This window comes from Gossypium hirsutum, chromosome D12 (assembly GCF_007990345.1).
Source record: "Gossypium hirsutum isolate 1008001.06 chromosome D12, Gossypium_hirsutum_v2.1, whole genome shotgun sequence".
Lineage (NCBI taxonomy): Eukaryota > Viridiplantae > Streptophyta > Magnoliopsida > Malvales > Malvaceae > Gossypium > Gossypium hirsutum.
Genome location: NC_053448.1, coordinates 15,121,586 through 15,132,083, shown reverse-complemented (window position 1 = coordinate 15,132,083; position 10,498 = coordinate 15,121,586). Strand labels below are relative to the sequence as shown.

Genomic DNA, 10,498 nt, shown 5'->3' with positions numbered 1-10,498 from the left:
ACTCAATAGAACTGCCATGGAAATTTTCTAACAACATTTGTGCATGCAGATTGTGGGACTGATTCATTTAATATCTGTGATTGCCCATCCTAATGCTTTTTTGAATTTCCTAAGTGTAGCTAACAATTGAACCTCTTGCTCATAAGTTAGCTTAGCAGATAAAACCACAGGCAGTGTGTTATACTTCCCAAATAAGAGTACCTTAACTGTGTAGGTAGAGGTTTCAACTCTAACGTAAGTGCATCTTCTATGGATAGTTTAGTGGGGTTGAAGGTTTGAGCAGATAAATCTAATATGTCAAACATCTTTCCAAGTCTATCGAAAATTAGTTTGGATGTTAGCAATTGCTTGTCGTGTCCTAATGGCCCGTCATCATCAATATCAAATGAATCCAATTCACTATGCTCTTTGTCTTGGTATTCTTTTAAATTCCTCTTCCACAATAGAGTCTAACAAACTGACAGCATGAGACACTTCTATATCATCAGCACATTTCAGAGCTTAGAAAACATTAAAAGTGATTTGTTGATCATTCACCCTTTTGAACATCAATCACAGTCCTACCTATTGCAAGAAAAGGTCTACCCAGAATAATAAACAAATTTTTGTCAGCTTCACAGCCTAATACAATGAAATTAGTAGGGAAAATGAATTTATCTACCCTTACTAGGACATCTTCGATTTTACCTTCTGGGTGTGCATATGATCGATCTGCCAATTGCAAGGTCACAGTGGTAGGTCTTACTTCACCAATTTCCAGCTTTTTACACATAGACATGGGTATAAGGTTTATGCTCGCTCCTAAATCACACAAGGCCTTCCCAACATATTGGTTACCAATTGAGCAACACATTGTGAAGCTTCTTGGGTTCTTCAATTTTGGAGGAAATTTATTTGTCAGCATAGCAGTGCACCCTTCAGTGAATGTGATGTTCCTAATTCTCCCAATCATCTCTTCCTTGAAAGTTTCCAATCTTCAATCCTGGGAAATGGCGCCAAAAACTTGTCACGTGTTAATATGATGTGCGAATTGTGCAAGTATACACGTCGAATCAAGTAATAAAGTGATGAGTGAGTATCCTTCTCACGAGGATTGGATTAGTATTCTTTGTCTAAATTATCACAATTGAGTAGAAAAGATAAATGAATCAAATGATATTTTGAGAAATAACAATGTAATTAATACATTAAAAATGAAAGTAATAAAATCTACTATCATATATTGCAATTGCAATAAACTGAATAAAAGCACTAAGGATTCTAGCAATATTAGAATATTGATTGAAAAGGCTGGGATTACTAATGAATTAGGTATAAACTAGGAACAATGCCATGGCAAAAATATGGTAACCTGCTGCTCGATTGGGTAATAATGTGGCCTACCTCTGTCGAAAGCAAGACCTAAAGATGCTCACTCCTAAGATACTATACATATGTAGTGTAAGACGTAGCAACCATGACTAAAGCACAATCCTCTAAATCGTATAAGGTAAAGTTCTATGTCTAGAGTTTACACGAGCACTTCACTCAATGTTCTCTTATATTACCCAATTTTAGTCTAAGCAACCTAACTCTATTGATATTAAGCTACTTTCAGACTTGTCAAAAATTTACGAATACACTAATAAGCATATAAACAGAAATAAACATTGGGTAAAGTAGTAAACTAAATCATATTCATCCATAAACATTTATCAGAGTTAAAACATCATCAAAAGTAATCCCTAGTTGTTCTAAGTTAGTTCATGAATGGTCTACGTAAATTCAAGTATTTTAATATCATCAACATTTCAAAATAACAGTCTAAATTAGAAGATTTAGAACAAATTGCAGAGTAAGAAATCGAGGTTCAGAACACAAATTCCCTCAACTTGGCGTCTGGTGTGTTTCTTCACCCCAGCTGCCAATAGCTCAAATTACCCTCTATAATGCAAAGAGACCTCTATCAAAGCTCCTTATTTGTAATCAGTCGTACCTTCAGCTCTTATTAATGGCAGGCCTCTCTCTTTGGCCATCAATCTCCCCTTTTTCTTTTATACTTGGGTCCTCCTATAACACCCCTAACTTGTATCTATCGCCAGAATATGGTTACAGAGAATTATCATAAAATCGCAATATAAAAACATACATTTCCAAAAATTGATATAAACATAACATAATTCAATCATATACATTCATATCGCCCCTTAATCGAGCCCTCGGGGCCTTAGAAACACTTTAGAAACGAATCGGGACTAAATCAGAAACATTTGAAACATTGAAGAAAGAGCTAGAAATTTTAAATTACAGTCCTCAGAGGGCCGTGCGGCTAGGCCCTGTGACTCACATGGCTAAGACACACGCCCGTGTCTTAGGTCGTGTAACAATCGAAATAGGGACATAGGGCTATGTCCCAGCCTGTGTCCATGCCCGTGTAACTCTCTAACTTGGGTCACAAGGCCAAGCTACACACCCGTGTGCCAGGCCGTGTAACATTTGAAATGGCCTCACACACTCGTGTGCTAGGCCGTGTAACTGCCTGACTTGAAACCTTTCAAACCTACAGGGGACACACAGCCGTATCACATGGCCATGTCTCACACATGGCTGAGACACATGCCCATGTCTTAGGCCGTGTGGATAAGAAATTCGCCAAAATCAAGCCATTTCTTTCACCAAATTCAAACATATACCTAGACACAATTTGCACATATGACCAAAGCATTTAAACATGCCCAAAACATGCATAGAATGACCAATTCACTATATCATTAATCCATCCAACCAATATGCCAATAAGGCACCTCAATCACAATCAAACTAACATATCTAAACTTATGCATAATTGACCATATTTCATTCATACAAACACATCTAGCTCAAACATAGCATCACATACCAAATTGGCTAAATGTAACCATGCCTCAACTTAACCATAATATCAAACATCAACAAGATGCCATAAGTACCAAAAATGTACCAACCATAACAACACATAAAAACGGCAACTTATCAACTAACATAAACCACAAGTCCACCTAATATGCCATTATAGCATTGGCCAAAACATTAAAAATACCGATATAATCGCTTGATAGTGTGATAGATCTCTGATAGTACTAGAAAGAACATATGTTTTCTCCCTACTTATTGGTTTATTTGTCCCCATTTAGTTATCTTAGCACATATTTTAGTATTTTCAATTTAGTAATTTACATTGTATGACTCAGTGGATCTTAGCTTATTTACCCTTAATTTTGTCATATTTTGGTACAGATGTCGTTGCATGAGTAATTTCAAATTGTGCCTAGAATTGTCGCTGCACCTGACAACTGTCCGAATAGGATCAAAAATACGTGAACTATCAAGTTTGGTACAACTAACTTGTACGTACAGAGGCAGCATGATTCCGATGAAAGGACACATGGGCTATTTGGGGGAAAATAAAAATATTCACATAAAAAGAAAAAAAAGAGAGAGCTTTTTGGATCATCTTCTTCAACCTATCCCTTGAAGCTTTCGGCTATGGTGGCTTAAACTCCGACGGGTAAATCGATGTGAAAATGATGTAGCTTAGCTTTTGACAAGAGCCCTGAGTGCGACACCATAAGGAATAGATAGATTCAAGTCAAGTTGTCTAGGAATAGTATTCTCCACATGTTTCTTTTATTTTTCTTTTCTAAATGCTGGTGATTACTTTCTATTTCATGTTAATATGAAAGTAAACATGATTTTTGGGTTAAAAGTTATTTTATTCAATCTTGCTTCTATGGTTTAATCTTTGGGATTAATTGTTTTGAGCATGGAAGTGTTATTGTGGTCACTGACACTAGAAGGTGTAGTGACAGTTCAAGCTAACAAGCATGACAACGGAAGTTGCTTGAGGATTAGAGGAATTTAATCCACTTGTACTTAATAGTGTTCCATTACCATCATCGAAAGGTGTGGCTAATGCATGTTTTATGTCTTTGATTAAAATTAGAAGTTAATCTTGGTAAGATATTCATTGCAATTTAATGCATCAACAATCACCTATCATTTTATACATTGTGAGCACTTAGCATTCTGTTGAATATTCACGTTGGCGATCCCAGTTTATCAGTATCATATTTTGTTTTATTGTTTTCAAGTTATTGCTTCGACAACTACATTCACAATTTATCTCATTCCTATCTAGTTATTGCACTGACATTGATAGACAAAAGACAACCATCCTCATGGGATCGATATCCGACAGACTCATATCTGTCAACTATACTTGCATCGACAGTGTACACTTGCACCGATAGTGTACACTTGCACATTATTGCTATGACGTTAAATAGCCAATCAAATTTTGGCATCGTTGTCGGGGATGGCACTAGTTTGATGTTTATTTTTGTTTGTTTTTATTTTATAATATTTAGTTTCTACTAACTAGTGTTCTTTTTGTCGTTATTTACAAATTTTATTTTAGGTATTGTATGACCCGAAGTAATTCAGAGTTTATTATCGATTTTGATTCCAAAATCAAAAAAATTGGTCAGAGGAGACTTCGAGAGCAAAGGAATATGACTTAGCCAAGAAACAATACAGTCATACCCTTGATGCAGAACCAAAATGCTAATGAACCACATTTGCAGCGAGAAGCTTAAATACAAAATAGGACCACATGAGATTTTGTAGTACCTGTCTTGGATGACTTATAACCGGGAATTATTAGGCTAGCAACCCAAGCTGGAAATTTTGAACTCAAGCCAGTAATGTTTCAAATGCTGAATTCTAATGGGTAATATGCTGGGCTGCCACATGAAGATGCACGAGAACATCTTAAATCTTTTTTTATTGATTTGTGCTTCTTTTAGTCAACAAGGCATTCTTGAAGACACTTTGAAAATGCAATTATTTCCTTATTCCTTGTAGTGAAGAGCTCGTACATGGTTCCTTGGGCTACCTACCGAATCAATTACTTATTGGAATGCACTAGCAACACAGTTTGTTTTGCGATTTAACCTGCCGACAATGAATACTCATCTCTGAAATGATATTACAGCTTATCATCATCTAGAGGATGAGAATATTCACACTACATGGGAACGTTATAAATCTTTTCTTTAATGTAGTCTGATGCACGACATTCAACAAGAAACACTAATTGAGATTTTTTATAATGGGTTGAATTCACACATGAGGAATCCTATTGACGCATCAGCCAATAGACCTTTGTTGGATTGTACTTATAATGATGCTATTGGAATTCTTGAGAGAATTTCTCAGAATGGTTATCAATACCCTATCTCTAGAGCTGCACAAGCAAAAGTCCTTCAGTAGTTATTGACTTGGATGCAATATTTGCACTTAGTGCTTAAGTTTCTTCTCTTGCAAATATGATAAAAAATATGCAAGAGACTAGGGACGTTTCACCTATACAAGTCGCTCAACAAGTTGATGTTTCTACCTTTTGTTGTGAGATTTCTAGTGACAACCACAACTATGAAAATTGTCAGTAACATGTAGAGAATTCCTTTTACGTCAGTAACATCCGTAACAATTCTTATGGCAACTCTTATAATACTTTTGTACACAATCAACAGTCTTGGGGAACTCATAATGCTGGACAAAATGTTGCGATATTTCAATATGGGAATTATAACTCCCCAAATTTTGGGCCTAGATGGAAATAGGTCTTGAGCATGGGAACACATAAAAATTTATGTGTGCAAGAAAATGACATAAAGGAATGTCCGCTTCAGTGCTTAAGTGATTTATGAGTGTTTAGGAGTGTCTGAGAAGTCCTGGGATCAAACCTAGGCTCTAGCAAAATTTTAGTTTTCTTCCTCTTATGTAAACCTTGACTCTGGACTGTTGGCCTTATAAATAAATGTGGTAGATTTACTTCACAAATGAGCTTGTGGCCTAGTGGTGGTGGCATGACTTGGCTATTGTGAGAGCTTGGGTTCGAATCTCATGGAATGCAAAGGGATATTTATTTTATTTCTTTGTGGAGAGAGAGGTGGAGTTTGACTGAAACTCTGCTAGATGAGGTTTGAATTGGTCAATGAGGAGAGAATTAGGGGATGTGGTTGGTAGTTGGGTGATTAGGAGGAGAATTTGGAGGAGGAAATCAAGGAATTCAAAACTTGGAGAGTTGTAGCCGATTGGGGAAGCTTGTGTATGCAAATTCGGCTAGGGGTCTCATTTGTGTGATTTTGGGCAATTTGAGAGCATTTTTGGGATATTATTGTTGTGCCGGTTTTGAGTTTTGGATGTTGTGTCATCTAGTCTTGGTTTTCCTGAGTGTCGAATTTTCCTATTTTTTCCTCTTTTACGATTTCGTGCTCTACCTTTGTGATCAAATTGTTTTTGGGCATTTTCTTTGCTTTATTTCTTGAAGCCGAACCTTGTCTCTCTACTCTAGATCTTAATCCTTCATTTGGTCGAACCCTTGTCCCTCTTCTCTCACAATCAAAGTCGACTACACTATTTTTTTCTTTCCCTCTTTATTCACCTTTCTTCTCCTCTCGACATCTCTCTTTGTCTTGGTCGAACTTAACATCCCTTTTAAATACTAAGCTTACTACTCCTTGGTATTTTGGTTTTGGGTTTATAAGACTTTAGAGAAATCGGTTGGCATTTGTATGTTCCTTCTTTAGTTCGTTATTATTCCAGATATTACCGAGGAGTGAAAGGTGCAAGTGTTTTCGAGTTGTCGAAACCCTGTCTCCCAATATTTAATTAAGGTATTTTCGACACCTTGTTTTTGGGTATAGGCCAATTACTCTTAGATTCTGGAAGTGTTATGTATAAGGTTTTGGGCTACATTTTAAGCGGTTCTATCTATCTATCTGTCGTGTGTGCAGTTAAGCGCCAGGATACGTGTAGTTGATTCTAGCTACGATCTAAGTATATCTGGCCATACTTCATTTTGTCAAGGCAAGCAGGAGTTTTGCTTGGGGATTACATGACTATGAACACTGTTAAGTAAGAGACTAACTGAAGGTTGGAATGAATGTAGATTGGTGCTCAAGAGTTTTTGGCAAGTGTTCGTAAATAGATGTGTATTTGTACACCGTAAATCATTATTGTCGTAACGCCAAAAGAGTGTGTGTAATCACACTGTCTCTTCTATGAATCAGCAAAAGTCGAAAAGCCAAAAAGCTAGAAATACAGCGATTGAGGCCACATGGGCGTGCGAATGCTCGTCTTTTAAATCGAGCCCACAATTATGGGCAATAGACTATTGAGGCCACCAAGATCATTCTCATGCTACTGGGTCGTTATGGGCCTCGTTGAGCTGAAATGGGTCGTGTGGGCCCAATAGGCTCGTGGGCCCCACATGGATAAAATCTACATTAAATGGAAAATTCGAGACTAGGCTATGTAGTTCGCGTAACCGTGACTGAATTTGGGCTTAATGGGCCACACGAACGTGTGGGCCCATTTGGGCCGAATATGAGCCTTGTGCCCATTTACACCGTTATGACCATTTAGGTTATCTGTGTTGCTCGGGGTGATTGTAGACCTTCCAAAAGGTTGTTAAAATGACTGTAATGCCCTTGGAGGGTAAAAGACTATTTATCCCCTCGAGGGTAAATGACTAAATTGTGCTATGGTTTGATTGACTTAACTGTTAACGATATGATTGATTCTGAGCATGGCATACTGTATAGACGACATACTGCATAAGGGATCTTCTATTAGAGGAAGTGATAGATATGTGAGGGTCGTACGGGTCGTATGAGACGACTGTGGACCCACCGATGGCTATTAGCCGATTATATGATTGGTAGCTCTACTGCAATATTGATTAGTGCCGCAACCGGTGCTACATAAGGAGTGTAGGGATGGGTGGGTCAATTTAATCCCCACAGGAGTATAGCGTTGGAAAGGAGATGGAGTGTAGGGATGGTATGGGTATTTATGCATTGCATATTCTAATTCTGATATTGAGATAGGCTCAAGCCCAGATATATGTGATATGTGTCTTTTTATATGGGCTCGAGCCCAACCTAGGCTGGTGTGGGCTAAGGTCATTTGCCACCGTTACCATAATGGGCTAAGGCCCACCCTGATATTGTTTTTGCTAAAAGGCTCAGGCCAAGTCTGAATATGTTTCTTTAATGAGGGGATTACACACTGAGTTTTCATAAACTCGCCCTGTTTTTAATATTTCAGGTAATCCCAAGCGTTAGACGATTCGGAGCTGCGAGGGACTCGGAGAGGGCCACACAACTACACATGTTTTATTCTATTTGGCTCATTTACTAAAGCACTTTGATTTTGATTCGGGTTGTAATAAGGCCTCTATAATTTTTGGATTTTAAATTTGGGATTTGATGTGCTTGTGAATTATATCTGCTAGAAGTAGAACAAAGTTTTCCAAAACAATAACTGTTTTCTAACACTACATTTCCTCAACTCAATTTTTAAAGTATCACGTTTTCGTAAATCATTTGTTTTAAATTAAGCTTTCACAACAATAAGGTTTTGAATGTAGTAACTTTTATTTAATAAACCTAGATTGAAAATAAACAAACACGAACTGAGGTTTTGTACAAGTTTAAAAGGGTAAGAAGTTTGAAATTTTAAGAAGGGTTTCTAATGAAAACATGTTTTTCAAAAAACACTTCAATGTGACACGCCAGATTCGGGCGTAACTTCTAGGCCGGGTTTAGGGTGTTACAGGAATATTCTACTCAAGGACATTATAATTCAAGACAAGGGAATTACAATCAACAACTGCAGAACTACAACCAGTACACTTAGATACAGCCACAACAAAGCCAGATGCACCTACACCAGAATCAGACACAATCACAACACTCTTCAATGTTGAATTAGCATGCTCCAGAACATTGACGAAAATAGTACATGGAAGCTTCTTCTTCTGATCCGTTAGCTACTCTTGAGGCTTTAGTGTGGGAGTATATGACTCGTACAGAAGATATTGTGCAAGGGAATTCATCTTCCATTCGAGTGCTAGAGGCATAATTAGGACAACTTGCTTTGAATCGAAATACTCGACCACCAGGCAACTACTTACTGACACAAAAAATCTCAATCTAAAGGAGAAACAATACTGCAAGGCTATCACGCTAAGGAGTGGTAAACAACTAGCGAGCCGACTACAGACTCTACTGTCCCACCTCAAAGTACTGGTGAAATGATCCTTAATGAGAAGGTTGAATCTGAAGAGCTTGTTGATGCATCAGTCAAAAAATTTCAACAAATTGTCACTCATATGCCCAATGTTTGACCCTCGAAATTGTCGACGCAACCAAAGGTGTTAGCGCAATTAGATGTATCTCTACCCTTACTTTTTCACAAAGATTTAATGAGAATGAGCAGGATAAGCAATACCAACAGTTCCTAAACATACTGAAACAACTTCAGGTCAATATTCTTTTAGTAGACGCTTTTGTGCAAATTCCAAATTATGGGAAATTTATGCAGGAGCTCTTGTCCAAGAAGAAGAAGCTTAGTGATATAGAGACTATTGCACTCACTGAGGGTTGTAGTGCTCTTTTGACAAATCAGTTGCCCCTCAAAATGAAAGGTCCTGGGAGCTTTACTATCCCATGTTCATTTGGAAACCATTATTTGCGCAAGGCTTTATGCAATTTGGGAGCTAACATCAACCTAATGCCGCTATCAACTTTCAAAAAGTTGGGAATTGGTCACATGAAACTTGCTGCAGTGACATTGCAACTAGTTTACCGATCTTTGGCGCACCCTGAAGGGAAAATCAAAGATATCTTGGTTCATGTGGATAAATTTGTTTTTCCTGCTGATTTTATCATACTTGACTAGAAGGCTGACAAGGAAGTTCCCATAATCTTGGGACGACCATTTTTAGCCACCAAACAAACTCTTATTAATGTTTACAAAGGTGAACTGACCATGCAACTTAATGATGAGCACGTTACCTTCAGTGTTTTCGAATCTATTCAATGCAAGGATAAAGAAGAATACCATACTGTCAATGTGCTAGATGATTTAATTGCGAAAGAATTCAATGACTAATGCACAATACTTTCTGAGGAGTTTGTAGTGACATCTAATGATTAATTCTTAGATAATTGTGACAACAAGGTTGATGCTAATAATATTGAACTCGGGCATGGATGGTAGATTGAATCCCTAGACTTATCTAACAGAACAACTCCAACTTTCAAACCATCTATTGATGAAGCTCCTACTCTGGAATTGAAACCACTACCTTCTCATCTTAAATACGTCTTTCTTTGTGATAATAATACTCTCCCAGTTATTTTCTCTGCAACACTAGATGTAACTCAATAAGAGAAATTGGCCTGTATTCTTAGGCAACATGAACGAGCTATTGCTTGGAGTATTACTGATATCCAAGGCATTAGTCCATCTTTTGACATGCACAAGATTAAGTTGCAAGCTGAAGGCAAATAGTCAATTGAGAAAAAAAGAAGATTAAACGAGAAGATGAAGAAAGTTGTTAAGAAAGAAATTATAAAGTGGCTTGATGCTAGAATTATCTACCCTATTTCTGATAACAATTGGGTAA

The 10,498-nt window shown here is 37.4% G+C and overlaps 1 protein-coding gene across 1 annotated transcript; it reads left to right on the top strand.

The window, feature by feature from the left end:
- Positions 1-8,829: 8,829 nt before the first annotated feature.
- On the top strand, positions 8,830-9,768 carry LOC107941821 (uncharacterized). Its single transcript, XM_041107961.1, has 2 exons — positions 8,830-8,934; positions 9,412-9,768. Exons 1-2 carry the CDS (start codon positions 8,830-8,832, stop codon positions 9,766-9,768), a joined length of 462 nt encoding a protein of 153 aa, XP_040963895.1.
- Positions 9,769-10,498: the final 730 nt, after the last annotated feature.

Coding starts and splice junctions, on each gene's coding strand:
- LOC107941821 (XM_041107961.1), top strand. CDS start 8,830: ATGGAAGCTTCTTCTTCTGATCCGTTAGCTACTCTTGAGGCTTTAGTG. Junction 8,935..9,411: donor GGAATTCATCTTCCATTCGA/GTGCTAGAGGCA, acceptor AAATTTATGCAG/GAGCTCTTGTCCAAGAAGAA.